The sequence below is a fragment of the Fukomys damarensis genome, unplaced genomic scaffold (genome assembly GCF_012274545.1).
Source record: "Fukomys damarensis isolate Sample0158 unplaced genomic scaffold, DMR_v1.0_HiC HiC_scaffold_36, whole genome shotgun sequence".
NCBI classification, from domain to species: domain Eukaryota; kingdom Metazoa; phylum Chordata; class Mammalia; order Rodentia; family Bathyergidae; genus Fukomys; species Fukomys damarensis.
Genome location: NW_022900948.1, coordinates 32,556,242 through 32,575,659, shown reverse-complemented (window position 1 = coordinate 32,575,659; position 19,418 = coordinate 32,556,242). Strand labels below are relative to the sequence as shown.

The 19,418-nt window shown below is 39.0% G+C and overlaps 2 protein-coding genes across 5 annotated transcripts in view; one reads left to right on the top strand and one right to left on the bottom strand.

Annotated features, from left to right (window-relative positions):
* Nucleotides 1-19,418, top strand: part of Astn2 (astrotactin 2) — a 770,953-nt gene that overhangs the window by 530,788 nt on the left and 220,747 nt on the right. The window lies entirely within an intron of this gene.
* Nucleotides 6,426-19,418, bottom strand: part of Trim32 (tripartite motif containing 32) — a 13,951-nt gene continuing 958 nt past the window's right edge. Inside the window, exon 2 of the mRNA XM_010639449.3 lies at nt 6,426-9,767. Coding sequence (XP_010637751.1) covers nt 7,725-9,686 — 1,962 coding nt within the window. The 5' untranslated portion in view covers nt 9,687-9,767 and the 3' untranslated portion in view covers nt 6,426-7,724. The remainder of the gene's footprint in view (nt 9,768-19,418) is intronic.

Genomic DNA, 19,418 nt, shown 5'->3' with positions numbered 1-19,418 from the left:
AAAAAAAAAAAAAAAAAAAGGTGTCGCTTTGAAGATAAATCAGTTGAGAAGCAGTTAAAATTGGCACTGAACATGCTAGCCAAGTCTGACTGCAAATTTTTTACCATTGTTGGTTGAATAGAGTTATTCATTTCAATAATATTTGTTATGGTAGGGAACCTAGGCTTTAAGATTGTATCAATCCAGTATGAGGTGCCATGCATTATTTGTAGGTTTAAGAGCAGGCTAAATTGAGCCACTAAATAGTGAAGCAGTGGGGATACTTAACTTTCCATAAGTAGGCCTCATGTATGGGTTTCAAATTTTGCAGGCCTTGATTTAAACTGCACCATATTAACTATTTTAACTAATGGGGGAAGGGAAGGTCCATGTGGTCCCACTTTGGCAAAAATGATTAGTAAGTAAGTACCAAAGACTTACTTTATTATTCATTGGTTAAAAGCATCCATTCCCATTATGGGATACTTTAGGATAATGAGTTGTATGGCTTTGGGGAATTTAGACAAGTTCTCATGAATAAGATGAGGCATACATATTTTTCTTCCTCATAGTACTGAAATATTCTCAGAAACTGTCCCAAGATTATAGGGCTATCTTGCTCATAATTACAATTCTCAGGTATAATAACTTTGAGGCTTAGTCTTAAGGCTATGAAGGTTTGACAATTGAATTTTGGCAGATGTTAACTGAGAACTCAGGTTGTAGAGGTACAAGTCAATTAGCAACCTTTTATCTTGCTGTGTTTTTTTCTATATACATTCTTTTAGTAAGTTTTAGATTTCTAATTAAGTCAAATTTTGAACTTCTATTTTTTTTTCCTCTTAATCAAGGTATTTTTTTGGGGGGAATTACACTATACAGCTAGTATGTGTGTGTGCTGAAGGGGCAATCTTTTCCTGTTCATATTTATATTTCTTCCTCCAGTTACAGATGTTGGGGGGCAATCTTTATCCTGTTCATATTTGTTTCTTCCTCCAGTCACAGATAGGTATCAATAGGATTAGCGCCTCCCCAGATGGCAATAATAGCTTTTCAGGATGTAAGGAGTCTTGGCTTGTCAGGTTTGACAACCCCTTGGTAATGCTGTGGGTGTGTCATGAATTTCCCTATAACCCCAAAGATGAGATTCTTATGTTGTTGTTGTTGTTGCTCACAGTGGTACAGGTAGTGCAGCAATAACGGCATCTTTTTTTTAAAGTCCTAATGAACTGTCTGCTTTTAGAATTGGAAGTCATAGCACTTCATGTAGCCTTCTTCCACACGAGTGGCCACCAACAGGCCTGCATATTGCATTGGGTATCAGTATTTCCCACGAAGGTTCTATAGAATGGAGACAATGTCTGGTTGGGACAACTAACCAGAAGTCAAAGAATAAGAGTGATTCCTCCAAATCTACTATATTGCCACTTTTGCTGGAATGTTAAACACAGTTAAATCTGAGACTCACTGATAGGTCTGGACCAAGACTAATGACTACGGAATACGTTTCTCCTTTTCTTAAATGCCAATCATCAAAATTTCAAACTTAGCTGAATAGATCTATAGAATGGATGAGGAAGCAAATGTGGCAAGCTCAAAGCACAAGCTTGCCAGCATTGACAAAAATATTCTAACTAGCAAGACCCAGCCAGTGAAAAGAAAGCCCTCTAGTGGTGGTTGTGATCTCCTAGGTGCCAAGGTTGTGTCAACAGTTGTAGTCCTCTCACATAAAAAAATGAAGATTCTCCAACCCAAACTTGCCACGGATATTGAGACTGATGATGCTACTCATACCAAATAAAGTATGAAAAGATTTATTGCTCCCATAATGAAGCTTCTGGGGAAAGCTGTGGGTACTGCTAAGTAGGTCCAAAAATGGCCTGAGCAGGTAAAGGAGAGGAGCTTGGCCTCTTATAAAGTCACTTGGCAGCAGGGCTGAAATGAGAGTTTTCATGCATGGGCTGTGGATAGTTTTGAACTTTGAGTTAGCACTGGAGGTGGAAGCACTTCAGCTTTTTTATGAGCATTTTCCGATATGGGGGGACAAAGAGAAAATGTTGGCAAATGTTAAAAAATGAATTTGATTCTACCTCAAAGTCATATGGAGACTAGAAAACTCATTTGGTTTAAGCTTTTGAGGGGAAGAAATTTGATATTATTTTGGGATTTTAAAAAGGTATTAGACTTAACGAGACTATGCCACTCAGTGATACCTAGTTCAGAGACACATTAGAAAGGTGAGGAGAGGATGCATTTTCAAACTTTGCCTTCTACCTCTAAGTATCTAAGGAGATTCTAATCCATACCATACCACTTCTTTAAGAATGAGGCGTCATTGAGCCATGGTTACTTACACAAATAACATGACTAGGGCAAGAAAAAGAGAACTACTTGAATTATTACTCATAGGAAGGGTGATGAACAAATGGATCTCTAAACCTTTGAATTTTGTTTCCTCACTCTAGTATGAACTTTTTAATCCTGTCTTTTCATGATTTTCCCCTTACTTTCAAGGTTCTTCAGCAACCAAGTCCTCTTAACTAGAAAGTTTTTGATCAAACACTTGACACAGTATTTCCTGTATCATTTATCTTATTCTTCAATGCATTTGCATTGTTTACGTATCTTATCTTTGCAGCCAGACCACAAGCTGACTGCCAAGACTCATGACTGATTTACATTTGCATTCATTACTCATTAAATATTCCTAATAAAAATGAACAATAGGTGTCTTATACATTTAATAAGGGAATAGTATTTCAGATTTTCTTACTCTGTGAAAATATGTAAGTGTTAAGTCACCAGAAGAAAATGCTTACTTTACTTGTAGAGGAAAAAAATATGCATCTGACTTACACAAAATCTTCAGGTTTTCAATCAAGATTTCAGTGGATCACTAATTTTTCTTAAGGATAGAGGCATGGACTCCTTACCAGTTTTGTCTTTTTGCTGTATCATAAAGAAGGATGGTTGCTTTAAGATATACTTAACATACTGTAATTTAAAAAATGCTTGTGTCCCCTAAGTGTTTAATGTCTAACATATTTTCACAATAGTGCAGTAAGATGTGCAATAATCACTGTATTACAAATAAGGAAACTGAGGCTAAGAAGCTAAAATGTGTAATGGTTATAGGGTTAACAACAGGGGAAGCAGGACCAAACTCAGGACTCCCTTACCATCTAACAATGAGATTTGTGGCTTATTTTTATAATTTGAGTTAATGAATGTTGATCTGGAGAATTCTTTTTAAAATAGCTATCTACAAGAACAGTTAAATATGCATGTTTCTAAGCTTAAATTTTTTTCTATATATGTATACAGAGTATTTGCATATAACCTTTTAAAAATCCTGATTCATCTCTCAAAAAGTCAAGATGTTTCTTAATTGCTTTAATCAAATAATTAAGACTTTAGGTTTTATGTGTAGCTTTCCTGGTGGGATGCACTGCTGTGAATGAACTTAGCCTCAGCACCCTCAGCAATCTCTCTACCTCCAATAGGTTTTTTAATTAAGAAGCTAACCAGTGATGACTATGTTGTTATGTCACCAATACAGGTGTGAAATCTTTCCCAGGATTTACCTGAAGGATGTGTATTAATTAGCTTACCATAGTGGGAAAGGAAGTCTCTGTCTTGTATAATGAAGTCACATTTTCAAAATATATTATTCCATTAGTTTAATTCTCACAGTAGCTGTCCTTTAAAATGTAAACTGTCATTTCCTTTTACTAGATAGGAAACTATAGCTCAACAGGGAAACAAGACAAGGTCACAATAGTTGGGGTAGAGAAGCAACTGGACCAAGTAATTGGGACTGATTCCGAAATGCAGGGTTTTTTTCTACTATTCTGATAAGTAATGTACAAAAACACTGGGGGAAAACTCAATCACATTTTGCAATAGTTAACAAAATTATATAGCTAGAAGGGATTTTAGCAATTTGATTTAACATCCTTATAGAGAAAATGATACTCAGCGATGTGGTGATTGCCTGAGGTCACACAGCCAGCTAGTTGAGCGGCAGAGCTGTAATTTAGACAAAGGTCTGGCTCCAAGTCCAATGATCTTCCCACTAGAGTGCACTACAGTCCCAGAGCTGCCTAGATTCATACTTAGACAAGGTCCCATGAATATTAATGCTATTGACAAAATAAAGCCACAGGTCTGGAGACTTAAGTGTGCATTTTGCTAAAAGGCTACCTCACCACTGCCCTGCTTGTAAAATTCATCCAAGCATCTGATGTTTCATATCTGAAATTTGTTTTGAGATCCCCTGAGGGTCTGCATGTTCTGACTGTAAATCACCATCCTAGTCAGATGTTGAGACTTGAGTCTCAAGTTAGCTTTGTTTTCCATTTCCTTCTTACAGAGCTGGGTAGCAGTTCACTTTTAAGAGGCTATTAATAAGCACTAGATTAAAAAAAAAGTACAACAATGTAAGCACTACTTGTCTTACTCACAGAAATACTGTATAGTTCAAGCCAAGTTTATTCTGATTGGAACAATGGAGCGCCTCTCTACAGACTCAGACTGAAGCATACATTGGGATCGAATTCAGAAACAGCCTATTCCTGGCTTTTGAAGAAATCCCAAACAACAAAATATGGATTTCAAGTACATTAGATAAGAAAGACTGTGGCATAATGTATGAAAAATACATTTATATATTTTTTTCTAAGTACTTGGCAAAATACCTGGCCTACAGAAGGTGCTCAATAAAAATTTAATTAATCACTGCTCCAGTATTTTAAATTTTACATTAACTATTGAAAAATGACACAGGGAAGCAGAGGCTTAACCAACCTAAGACAACTGTTTGCCATTAGCTTTTTTATACATCTTTAAAAGGGCTTATCTGAGAATTCTTTTTTATTCAATAATAGAAGGCTGCAGTAGGAAGCTTCAGATTAACTGGAGTCACCATTAAGTTGAGTAGATAACTAAGTGTATGCACTGAGAACATATTTTAAACCTGGCACATTTTTTATGTGCTAGTGGCTAAAGATTAGCTAATCTCCAATAAAGCTCAGATACTCTACATGGAAAACTAATATTGACACTGATTAATACTAGAAACATGACTAGCTCGTAGAATGGAACAGGTGATGATTTGTTTGGAGACATATGGTTAGAGAAAGAAAATACCTGAGAAATATTTTGGTTGCAAAATAGAAACCTGTAAAGTGACAAGGTAGGCAAGAAGGAAAGAACAGGTGTTGTTGCACCCCTCACATCAGCAAAACACTTTTCTTAGCAATTCAATAAATTATTAGCAGCTATCATTTCTTGAACGTATCTGATAGTTTTCACACCTGTTATCTCATATCGTTCTAGAAGGCAGGGGTCATTTTTATTTTTCAGAGTTAAGTGATTTGTCCAAAGCCATATGGCTAGAGAGATGTAACTGAAAAAGCAGGAATGGTGTAGTTTGATGGCTTAACAAAAGTAACTTGTAGATTCACAAGTGTTCTATAGTGGTAGCACAGATGTGATGAAGGGAGGAAGTAGCCTGTTCTCCAGCCTCACAAGTCTGCCTCAACCACAGCCACCGTTCTTTAATTCCTTTTATATCACAGATTTTCCTCTAAGATTTTAGTTAGATAACATCCTACTGCTTTAAAAAGCAAAGCAAAACAAAACAAAAGACAAAACCAACTACTGTGAGAAAATGAGTTTCCTGGGACCATACTTTCCAATTTAGTCATCATGGCAGATAACTCAAAACTGTACTAAGCACAGCTCAAAGTACTCACATCAATGAGTAAAAAGAAGCAAAAACATTTAAACCACACTGTAAGTCTGCAGATACCTGCTTTATTTAAGTATGACTGCAGTTTAGAGACGGGGACAGATCCAACTGCTGAATGCCAATCAGTAATAGCACTTTCTTCCCAAAGCATAGGTCACTGCAGAATTCCTATCCTTGTTTACTTCAAGCCAGCCCACAATACCATATTCATTTTTCTGCTGCAAACCATATGGCAAAGGCCTGGCTGCTATTACTGCCCCAGCAATTCCTCCACTGGCAGCAAAGACAGATCTCCTGCTGCTAGGTGCCACCAGATAAAATGGCTCTAATAACTAGTGATGTATTTTTAATTGGATCAGTTTCCTCTCAATTATACAATCTTTGAAAACCAGATGCAATTTCATAATCAGTACATGGAGTCTTCTCTAGGCAAAAAGACAAACTAGTTCAAACTAGTTCTTTACTTGTCCTGATCACAACTGAAGTGCGGTAGGGAGGCAACAATGATACTTCTAAAAATAATGAGTATCTCAGTTTAGAAATCTTGTTTTTGAAGCGAGACTTGCTTTTTGCTTGCCATCATTTCTGCACCTAAAAAGCAAGCTATGCTGCTTAGTAAACATCAAAGTTACAGAATCTCATCATAAATTCTTTCACTTCTAGTTTTAAATATTTAAGACTGTTTTTCTTTTTTTTTTAATTTTTTGGGGAACTGTAATTATAAAAATTAAACATATACATGTGATGAATACTCAGTTTTGAACAGGGTGCAAACACTGGAGGCTAAATATGTTCACAGGTGGAAGTCAGATTTGGATTATCTTTATATAATGGTGCTTTGAGTTGAATTCTGACCTGGGTATATCCCTAAGTTTGCAGAGAATAGTTTCAGACAAGGAAACAAAATAGCATAGTACAAGTTATCCTTCACCTTGCCTCCCCAAATCCCATATTTAATTAAAAGACATGAACACCAATGATGAAGAAACAGTTATCAATTATTTAATGCTTGGAAGAACTGAAATAAATTCCAAAGCCAAGTAGTATGCACTCACTTGAGAAAAATACAGAGTACCCAACAGTTGTTTTGTTTTTATAATGAAAATGAATGTGTCTGTGTCCCCACTTTGTTGGTCATGGCCTGTGTTCTACAATTCCTCAAACAACTTCTATCATAGGTTGTTGGAAGGAGTATGAAATATAACGAGTCCTAGACACTATTAAGTTTACTGGATGTATGAACATTTATACTTGCTTATTCACGTCTTCCTATGCTGTGGCATAATTTTAATCCACATGTTCATTTAAAAGGCAAATGATTCCCAGTGAAGTCTTCAACACTAACCAGCTAGGGTCAGTCCATTTTCTGGTACATCTGTAATAAGAGACTAATCCAAGATGGCACAAATTCCTAGCCAAAAGGTATTCCTTCCCAAAGGGATTGTGTATCTCCCTTAATAAATGTACTTTCACACTGATCAACCTAAGATATCATGCTGCAGGGTAAATGTCTGAAATGTCACTGAAAGGTTGAGCAGATTGAACTGAAGCATGCACACAGAATGCAACCAGAGGGGAAGAGGAAGTTCCACAGATGAAGCACATTATAATAGGAAACAAAACAAAATAAAAAATACATCAAAACCCAAAGGTAAAAAATCAACAAGCGTTCATTACCAGGGCAAATTTCAAATACTACAGCTAACGTGGCACTACTGAAGCCATGGAATTGACTATTTCCTAATCAAATTTCAGCTGACACTATCATGTGTCCTATTTAGAGTAATGCATCTGTTTAAGCTGTAAATTTATTGGAGTTGGTATGGGGAGAAGGAAATAACAAACACTGAAAGGTAGAGCTTCTAAAATTCCAGGACAATCCCGCTGGAATCAAAAGACATACACCAAGTCTAATCTACAGTACCATCAATAAGCAAGAACTAAAGGAAGGAAAATTGACTAGGAAACTGATGAAAATATTATTTCTCATCCTCTAAGGAGTGGAATATCTTCTCAGATGGTAGCTGTAGATCTTGATGCAATGATCCCAGCAGTCCAAGACCAGCAGCTGCCCCTTAGGAGTGAGGGCAATGCCCACTGGGCAGGTGAGCCCCTCTCGAATGAGGACACTATAGCCACCGCCCTTAGGAAAATGGAGGATTTCCTTGCGACTACTATCAGCCACGATGAGGTCACCACGAGCATCCACACACATGCCAGCAATGCAGCGGAAATCCTCATTTTCTGAGAAAAAGTGGCTAATCTGGCGACCCAGCTGCCCATCAGGGCCCACAGAGCCAATGGAAAAACCACCTTCCAGGTGGTGCTCATTCTGCCGATTTTCCAGATTGAGGCCCAAGCCCTGGGTGAAGTAGACGGTACCTTCAGCATCACAGGTGACAAACTTGGGCCGCACAGCACTGCAGAGACAGCTGTATTTGACCACCCCTGCTCCTCGATCAACAGTGAAACACCAAAGCTTTCCACCTTCCACATCAGTTACCACAAACTGGCCGGATGGCAGGGCTGTGATGCCCCACGGTTTGCTCAGCTGGCTCCTGTGACAGGCCACGCAGTGGCCATCCAAGGTATATACCTTCAGGGAGTTGTCATAGCTGTCAGTCACACCAATCAGCCCATGGCAGTTCATGGCCACAGAGAGAGGAGTGAGATTGGGCAAATCAGCCCCAAGAAAGCTTAGCACAAAGCTATCAATGCCACTGGGGCTGCGGCGGATCTCCTTTAAAAAGCCTTTGCGGGTAAAAACTTGTATACGGTAGTTGCCACGGTCGGCAACCAGCACTTCACCTTGACTGGTCACATAGAGACTGACTGGAAGATTAAACATGCCTGGAGTGCTGCCCTTGGCCCCCATCTTCTTGAGAAAGAGGCACTGTTGGATATTGGAGGCTGCCTCAGAACCCCGCTGTTTAGCAGGTGAAGCCCTAGGGCTGGCAACTACTTCCTCAGGGCTCATGTCCATCTCTCTAAAAGTAACAGTGGTAGAGGCAGCAGAAGTTGCAGCTTCCATGGCCCAAGAATCTTCCATGTTAACTGTCCGGGGCTTCTTAACAGCTTGCCCAATTTGGAGAGGGCCAACATGACCCACCTTAAGGAGTTCCACATCTTGCAGGGTGAGTTCCCGGGGCAGGCTCGCAGTGAGCTCTGGTTCCTCTTCATCAGCTGTCTCCTCCAACAGTGCTACATCGGCCTGCTTGATCTTGGCCAGGAAGTAGTCACAGCGAGACACAGCCTGTACCTCAGCAATGTTAAGCAGATAACTCTGTTCCTCCACTACTTGACTATTGCACTTCTCAACTTCAGCCAAAGAGCTTGTGAAGAACTTCCGAGATCGAGCTAGCTCATCCTGGACCCTGCGTTCCTCATGCCCATATTCCTGAAGAACTGCTTTATACCTAGCTTGCAGGTCCTTAGAGACACCTTCCAAGGCCACCTTCCGCCGCTGTAGCTCCCCCATAAGTTCCCGCAGGCGTGTCAACTTCTCTCCAAAGTCCTGACGCCGCTCCTCAGCTGCCTCTTTGACAGGGAGTGTACTGTGACCAGGAGGCTGGTGTTCTGCCTCACGGCAGGGCTCACACAACACCAAGCCACAACTCCTACAGAACTGCCTGGGTAACCGCCGCCCACATGACCGGCACATGAGCAGGCCCACAGCCTCACTGAGCCCAGCTGTGTCAATGATCTTCAGCACTGTCAAGTTGTCTGTCAGCTGAGTGAGGCTTGTTATACGTGTAATCTTGCTGCAAAAGGGGCATCGAACACCATTGATGCTACTAGCCAGAAGCTTCTCCAGGCACTGGCGGCAGATGGTATGGCCACAGTGTAGAAGTTTGGGCCGCAGCTGCTCTTCTGTGAAGGATTCCATACAAATAGGGCATTCCAGTACTTCCCGGAGGGCATCCAGGTTCAGGTGAGAAGCGGCTGCTGTGGCCATTGCAATTCTGTTGAAGGGTCCTGCTAGCACAGCCCAGAACCAAATAGCTTAGTATTCATGCCCCAGAGAGTCAAATTCCTGCTAAAGAGAAAAAGAAACCATTATTCATTTTCCACTGCTCAAATAAATTAATTCTGTCAAGAAACATTTAGAGAATAGCTATGATCATGCATTCAATCATTCACTTAATTGATACATATTGAGGTCTATTATGCAGCAGGTGATAATCCAAAAGGGAAACAAAACAGCCAAATCACTACATCAACGAGGGGAATTCAGGAAGTAACCTAAACTTCCTGAAGTTGTTTCTCCATCATTCACTTGAGAAACAGATATAATGGTGTCTATTTTATATAGTTATTATAAGGATTAAATAAAATGAGAAACATGATGCTTTTAGTATAGAACCTGGCAAGAAGTATACCTATAATAAATGCTAGTAATAATATTTTTTTCAAATATATAACACATAATTCAAACTAGTAGAAAAGTACCAAAAATCATGTATGAGAGGATATCCTCCAATATCCATCAGTGCTTGAAGGTCCACAAAATTATATAGGAGATGGACTGATAAGACTCTACTAAAACTGGTAAGGCTGCCCACAAACAGCGTCACTCCTAAGATATGTCTTGAAAGAAATGAGGCAATATGTGATAAAGATACTTTAAGCAAAGAAAGCAGCATAAGCAAAAGTTTGGAAGACTTTTAAATTGGGTCATAGGGTTTACGTCACAGGTGTCATGTTTGGGGCTTAGGAATTATGTAGAAAAACAGAAAGTTCTGTAGCTTTGGGTGACCTGTAAAATATCAGCCCAGAAAAAAACATTTTCCATTCATCTATCTTCCTACCTATGTACCTATCCATCTATTCTAGTCTAGGTATCAGCTACTGTAATAGATACTAAGAGGTTTGTAGGATATAGATTCTGCTCTTCAGATGCTCAAACTTCAAAAAGAAAACAAGATATGTACATAATCAAAGCAGAGGGTAGTACGAATGAAATATAAACTAAGATTGATGGAAGTTAAGATAGATTTATTCTAAGTTGAAAGAAAACAATTTTCAAAGGGAAGATGCCATTTGATGCAAGCATCGAATAATGTATAGAAAGATGGAGATGGGGGAAATGAGTACTCAGCAAAGGGCATAGCCTTACAAAGGCTGGAAAGCCAGAAAAGACAAATTCTTCTCATCTGTAAAATGAAAATAATAATGCATTTACAGGGTTATTGTAAGGAATAAAATTAAACAATATATGTACTACTGTATAAGGAACACTAAGATTTGGCTCTGCACTAATAATATGTTAAGCGAACCTTAGTTCTTTGTCTTATCCTTAAGTTAAAATTATGGTAGAATATAATGGGAAACGGATTAAAAGGCTTCAAACGGCAAACTGGGGAATGACTATAAAAGATCTTCAGAGCCAAAATATGAATTTTTGAAATTTGTTTTGTGCATGGTGAAGCTACAAATGTTCTGCAGCAGGAAACTGATGGAATGGAGGAAAAAGAAATCAGAGAAACTAGTTTGGAAGCATCCACAAAATAGCCTAGGGCAGATAACAGAAGTCTGAACTACACAGAGCAGATATTAATAGAAAGAACATACATTTGAGCAGTATTCCAGAAGTATAATCAGTAAGACTTGGAAACTGAGACTGTGATGAGGGAGTGAAGCACTACAATGGCCAAACAGTCAAGCCTGGATGATTTAAAAAATAGTAGTTCTTTATCAAGACGGTGTATTTCTGGCTTCGAATACTCCCTGCTTTACCCAGTATATATTACGAACATTCTCACTCTCCTCACATATGCTCGTGAATCTGACTTAAGAGAGATCTCAGTGCTCTGCAGCCTTATGTCACTGCCAACGTATCCTCCAAATTAGAATGACTATATCTAGCAAGGTGGGGCACATGGCTAAATACAGCCCTCTCAAGTGCAAATCCTACAGCTGCCACCTGTGCACTCTCATCATATACAGACGGCTCACTATCAAGAAGGAGAAGGTGGAGAACCAGTTAGCTTGGTTTTAAGGACAATGCAGCTAGGAAAGCTTTGCTCATATCATCAACTTTCTCCAGCAATACCAAAGGGTAATGTATATGTAGAGACACATATTACGACTAATTTCTACCATTAGTGCAATAGCAGCAAGCATTTACAATTTTTTTAAAGTCAATCCTACCTTCCTGAAATCCCCCTACTGAAAGAGAATTCATCTAGTATTCATTCTACTATATGTTAAATACCAAGCCAGGAGTTTAGTATGCTTAATCTCATTTAGTCCTCATACTGATAATTTAAAATGAGTTAATATTTTCATTATCCACTTTACAGCTTTGAAAACTAAAGTTCAGAAAAACTGGCTCAAGATCATGCAGCTCAAACATCATGGTACTATGCAGAACAGATAACTTTGTTCAACCTGGTATTAAACTGCAAGCTACTTTTTTCCTGTCATGTAACACTTATTCATAAGGATTCTCTAGACCAATAGACCAAGCCCTGGGAAACGCTACCTTTATAACATATAACTCATTTCTCTCATAAAAAAAGAACAATATGACTTAAGTCCATGTTTCAACAAAATAACAAATCAACACATATCATGAACCTAAGATGCTTCATATCTGTAAAGGTTAAATTCTTTTTAATTTTTTTTAAGATTAAATTCTTATATGCCATGTATCTGGGGACAAGAGTATAGAAATTCTGATAAAAACCTCAACTCAGCATCCATGTAAACCTTCTCAATTCTAAACCAATAGCTTCACTATCTCTTCTATCGTCTGGGACAACAGACTGAGGGTAACATTTGGCATTTGGATCCAGAGCTTGTTACCTCACAATGTGCAGGGACATCTGTTCTTCCCATAGCTGGCACTGCAGATCAGCTAATTAAACAAGTCTGCCAACTTGTAAAAATACAGTACCAGCAAATTCTTTCCCCAGCTTTCAGGAATATCGTACCACCTCCTTTAATTAAAAATCTTCCTGCCTCCCTATCTAAACAATCAGCTTTTAAAAAATGAATTTACTATGCCCACATCCACACCCCAAATTATCTCAGCTGTCTATGGCTCACCAGGTTCTCAGTGGATGGGAAAAATTCCTGCCCTGAAGCTGCCATGCTTTCACAGGGAAACATAAGCTCCTACTATCAGAGAAGTCTCAGGCATGAAGAGTCTTAAACCTGGAAAAAGCCCAAATCATGATGTAAGAACACAATTTTCAGAGAGTTCTTAGCCTGAAACAGAAGAAATGGGCAGATGCAGACTCTATCCTCCAGAAGGGTACATGTGGTCATAACTGTTAATACTGAGAATGACAGTTTGACATCAGTTTCACTGGAAAGAAAACACAAGTGAAAAGAACTATCTTATCACCCAAAGTCTCTAAGTATGCTGTCCATTTTCTGCCAACTGTAAGATCTGAGACCAACCAGAATGATACCTCAACATGCTATTTATAATTTTGGCCATTTTAATCCCTTAAACACATTTTTGTTGCATACTGTGTACTGTCAAGATTTAATCTCTCACCTCATCTAACCTCAAGTGTACCCCGTTCTCTTACCCTTTTGATGTGATGGTTTATACTACACATCTACACATCCCATAATGATATTAACACTTCTCTTGGACTCCAGATGAGAATATACTTCTTACACTGTGTCTACTTTGGCTACCCTAGGACTCAGGAAAATTTTGTAATATTATCCCAGCCTGGTTTAGCCTCTTCAGGCACCATCAGGTTTTCCCCAGTCTATGAAATAAATAATGAGGGTAGTAGAAAAGTCAAAAAGCAAACGAAACAAAACAGAAACTCAGACGTTAGACAGAACTGAGATCAAGTCTTAGCACGCTCATTTATAAGATATAGGATAGGTGGCAACTTAGTAACTTCTTTAGACCTGTTTCATTTATAAAATATTACCGTGGTGACGAGGGATAACACATATAAATTATTTAGCTTGAGACTGGTGAGTACTCAATGAAAGGATGTTATTCACCATAATTTCAATGAAAACCAGGAAGAGTAGTGACAATGACCATTAGCACTAGAATTAACAATGAATTCAGTTTACAACTAAAGTTTGAAAGAATGAAGAACCTTCCTTTTCATGGAAATTAAAGGCTGATAAAGATTAATAAAAAGAAATTTGATTAAGAAAGCTAAACACCCAGACTAGAAGCTAATAAGCAACTGAATTCACAACTTCTCTTGACCCAAAGCAAAACTGCTGCAGCTCCTTCTGGCAAAGACTAAACATAGACTGTTAACATCATCAGTGATCTCAAAGAGTAATATAAATGAGGAAACTAAAACCAGAATAGGAAAATTAAGCTCATAAATCATTCAGCAGAACTAGGATTAAAAGGCAGGACCTAGGAGCAGACAGTATTACATAGACTAAGGAAGTGTACGTAGGAGACAGACATTCTGGATTTGAACATGAACTCTAACACTGTGCAGACTTGGGCAAGTTATTTAACTTATCTAGTTCCCAGTCTGTCTGTGAAATGGGGCTCTAAAACAGTAGCTTCCTCACACAGCTATTATAAAGCTTAAATGAGTTTTTGTGCGTAAAACACTTTGTACAGCACCAAGCCAGACATACAATTTAGGTATGCAGAAACAAACTTTTATTAGCAGTGGTAGAAGCTACCACCTGCCACCATTACCATACAGCCTATTACAAGAAATGAAGAGGCCCTTTTCACTAGGCAGACTACACCTAAGTCATCACAATCATTTAAGTAATAAAAATCCTGATTCTTCCTAGAGATTGTTTTACCTAATCTCAAAAACATGTTAAAGATGACCCTAGGTTTCAAATGTTCATCCAGTGCTTGAGTCTCTTTCACAGGGTCTTTCTCTAAATGAATTTACTTCCATTGTTTCTATGTCTTGCACTGTATCAGTGGCTTATTCACGTGCACTCATAGTGGCTTAGACCATAACCAAAAACTTAAGCAATTAATTAAAAAGTCTTTACTGAGCACCTACAATGAGTCCAGTCCTGTGAAAGGGACATGTTTTTGAGAAAGAAAAAGACAGGAAAAGAGCTTGCACATTAAAACTAACAAGTAAAAATACTACATTTCCTTCCATAAGCTCCGTTCTAGTAATGTATTCTTCTGGTTTGGCTGGGTTTTCTGCAAAGTTTATTACTTTTCCTTTCATGTCAGCTTTTTAAATTATATTTATTCCTCGTGCATTTTTTTTTCTCATTGAGTTTATTGGTACTTTTTAAGTGTACGGTACAGTTACATTTATCATTAGGATCTTGTACCTTTACATGACAGATCTTGGTTCTCATTTTTCCCCATATCTCTGCCCTCCCTTCACCACCTCCCCATTTACAATGACTTTGTTTCCATTTTTTCATTTTCTCGTATTTTTTCTTTTCCCTTATTTCCTTTCACCTACCCTTCTCACTTCCCCTACATCCTTAGCCCTTTTCTTCCTATTTCACATTGTCAATTATACCCTTCTCCACTGTTGGCGGGAGTGCAGACTGGTACAACCACTGTGGAAATCAATATGGAGATACCTCAAAGAACTAGGACTAGAGGTTCCATTTGACCCATCTATCCCTCTGCTGGGTATCTTTCCAAAAGAATTAAAAGAATCATACCACAGTGATACAGGTGCACCCATGCTTAGACCCTCATGCATTGTTAACAGAATGTTAACCACTTCCATGCCACAAAGGTCACTCACTAGCAAGACTGATTTTCAGGAAGTCAGTGAGGTTATCTCTTGATATGTACCCAGTCAGGGCATTTAAAGCACCTGCACAAAGCTTAGGAAGACACTGGCATGTCCCCAAAGTTGTACCATTATGGGACACTTAAACCAGAAGAAAATATTTTTGTGGAAAAGGAAACTTTTGGCTAAATTAAGTTCAAGTTAAAGCAAAAATAGGGCTTACTGGAAAAAATGTCTGCCTGTTTCTGTCTATCCCAAAAGCTTGCTGAAAGAGTTAAAATGTTTTCCTTTACTAGGGGAGTAGCTCAGAGCCCTAGAATCAATCTCAAATACCTTAAAAAAAAGTTCCTGTGATCATCACATTTGAATACTACCCATGCTGTCAACATGACTCACAGAATGTAAGGGAGAAAAAAAAATCCAAGCCTTTTCCCAAGGGATTTATAATTCACCTCATTCAACTCCTTTAATAGTTCATTTTCCAAATAGACTATGTGATCATTTAATCACAAATTGTTTTCTATTTGGTTAGTTTTTGCAGTACTATGGATTAAACTCAGGACCTCCTTGGCAAGCCCTCTACCACTGAGCTACATCTCCAGCTCTAATCATGAGATTTTTTTAATTAAAGGATTAAGAAGCAGATACTGGGAATAATAGAGGGGATAAGAATTTGGAAAATGCTGAGAAACACCATTAGGGTTATCAAAAATGTGGCAAAGCAACACTTAGGTCCCTTTCAGCTTTACCTTTATCTTGTAATTGCAACCTCTCATAAAACAACTTTTATTTACTGAATATCAGAAACTTTTGGTACATCACTTTTATTCTTAAAACTATGTGAACAATGTTATTTATCTTTACAAATAAGGAAAACAATGCTCAGAGAAAAGCAACCTATTTAAGGCCTAAAAACTGGTTAATAGAAAACTGACCAAAATGCCAATGTGTAAATGAAACCAGCCATAAAACCAGACTGACACAGATGTGTTAAGCTTACCTAGTTGATTAGACTATCATTACCTCTGGGCACAGTCTGGCGGAGGGGCAGGTCCCAACATCTAGGAATAATATTTAAACCTGATTTTTCTACCAAAGGACATAATGGAGGGAGTGTTACAAAGGAAGCACATCAGTGTGTGCAAGTTAGATGATCCATTTCAAGAACCTTGTAAACTTTTAGCTTCCAACCTTACTCGGGTTTAGGCATAGGGGATTAAGTGCTAGAAAAGTTCTATTAAAGCTAAATAATGTAATTCAGGAGTCAAACAGAGCAAGGTTTTGCATTCTTCCTTAACCCCTTGTACCCTAGGTTAAATAATTTAATTTACTAGTTTTCTCAGCTATATGAAATAACAACGAGATTTCTGGCAAAATTGTGGGCAGAATTTATTGAGATAAGTACTCAGAAAGTACACCTATTTGTATTTTTAATAGATTGAGGCTCACAGGACAAGTGCTTGATCAAGGTCACATAGAAAATAAGCAGCAAAGTAAAGAGTTTAGACTTCAAGCTTCTGATTTCAAGGCTAACTCAATTCCCATTACACATTATTGTCAGGAGCGTGTGTGGCAATTCCAACTAAGTCTCGTCCAGGTTTGTTTCTAAAGTAATTTTGAAAATACTATACCTACCTAGTCTTTCTGCTGACAGAGCTAATGCTACTATTCCGTCACAGAGGAAGGAAGACCAAAGGACATCATATAGGACAGTAGTTACTCTCCTTCAGTACAACTGCCTTTGGCCTGAGATCTGCTGTATGGTGTATTTTGGAGCCAATGGCCTCATCTTATAGGCCTTGTACCTCATCAGACCTGCTAACCTCAAGGTCCTCTTCCTTACTATCCCACTGGTGCTGGTCTAAGGGCAAGCCAAGAACCAAGTCCAAGGCTCCTCCCTACCCAAACAGAGAGATTTACCCCCACCCCTTTAGAATTCACTTTGATATTAAAAGATACCCACTGGGTCATCCTCTTCTTCATTAAGAGGCGAATAGGCTGAGAAAACAAGACTAAGCAGACCCCACCAAAAAAGCAACAAAAAGGTGAAAATATACATTATAAGGGTCTGGATATGAGTTTTAATTTTGGCATTACTATGTCACCAAACTAGATATAGATATAAATGGGCTTTTATGAAAACTGAATGAGAGGCAGCTTGGGCAATTTAATGACATAGCAAAAACCCTATCTCTTAAAACAAAACAAAGAAAATGATCATAAAAACTAAAAATTAGTGAAATTTGAGCACTTACTATATGCACTATACACTGGGTTCCCTGATTTGGTTCATTAAATCCTCACAGTATCTTAAATCCTGCCATTAATTCAAGGCATCAAAAGGTAAGTAACTCGCTCAAGACCACAAAATCAGGAAAAGATAGAGCCAGGATTTGAACCCAGAATATCTGACTGCAGAGCAAGGTGTCTCAGCTTGGCATTACTGACACTTGTGGTCAGATAATACTTTGCTTCGAGGGCTCTTCCATGCACTGTAAAATATAACAGTGTCTCTGTTCTCTACCCACCAGAGGCCAGTAGTACCTCACCACCTGTGACAACTAAAAACATTTCTAATCATTGTTAAATGTCCTCTGAGGGACAGAATTACTCCTGGTTAAGAAATACTATTTTAGAACATGGCATAGGTCTGAAGGCACAAATACATGAGTCCCTCTGGCTTTTGTCTTTCTCTCAGCCCAAACATTTCATTCACAGAGCCACTGGCTCTTTGAGCTATAACAAACCTTATAGGATTAATGTTTCATTCATTCCCGCACAAGTCTCACACATCCACTATATCACAACTTGGGGGTATAGAGAAAGGGAGGGGTAGGTAGATAACCTTGAATAACTTCCTACCTTCCCTCTCTAGCTCTGACCATCTTCTCCAAAGCCCAACACTTTCAGCAGGCAGTGGAAAGAGCAGGATGGCTAAAGAATCTAGTGGCAATACCATTCATGCCTATCTTAGGATAAAGGATTCTGGTTAATAAATGAAGAAGACTCTGCCTTTTACAGGGAATGTGAATGATTTTATTCCTAAATCCATGAACTCTGTTTAACTTCACACACTCATACAAAGTTTCATAGGTAACTCTTAGGTCCTTGGGTCCCCAGAACTCCTCCCACTTTCCAAGCAAGGAGGTCAAGAAAATTCCTTTAGGAGCCCAAAAAACCAACCCACAAATCTACCCAAAGCCCTTCAATTCCATGGCCCAGTTAAGGCATCCCTATTCCACCATTCAGTCTTCTCTAAACACTGTTCCCAAAACCTCTTACAATTTAGAATTTTGAGTTATATATTGCAACCTCACAACCCTCACCTATTATTCACTCATGGGCCCAAATCCCTCCGACATATTCTTTAATCCCTGTTTCAAATCTCTGTAACCTTCAATCCTGCATCCCAGCTCAACACCTCTATTCTGCCGTGTCAATCTGAACCCCCATCCCCTGCATTCTATCAGGCGCTGTGCCGCCCTCAAACCCTACTCCTTCCTCCTTCCAACCTCATGTACTGCTTTCAAACCTTTGCCGTTTCTCTCCTTTCAACTAATAGGATACTGTTGCCTACTGATTTTCCCACGAATTCAGCCCTCAATCCCCTCAGATCCTGCTCTGGAAAGCCCTTTCTCTTTAGCAATTAAACTCCCTCCTTTGATCTCATATCTTGTCCCCCGCCCCAAATTCCTATCACCCCCAGGTTTCCTCAATTTCATCAAAGCCTCCCAATCCCATCATATATCCGAAACTGTGCACCCAGACCTTTCCAAGCGCCTCAGGTTTTCTCCTATCACCAGACGCTGCACCCTGTCTCTCTTCAGGGGCCCTATATTACCTCACACGTCCTGAGACGCTGCCACCGCGAATCTTCGCAGAGCCCTTCGCTCCCCTCCCCCCGCTGCATCTCCTCGGATCTCCTCAGCCCCATGGAATCACTCCCCAGCAGCCAGCTCCTCACAGCCCCACCCCCACCCACCTTGCCCCTCAGTCCCAGTCTTCAG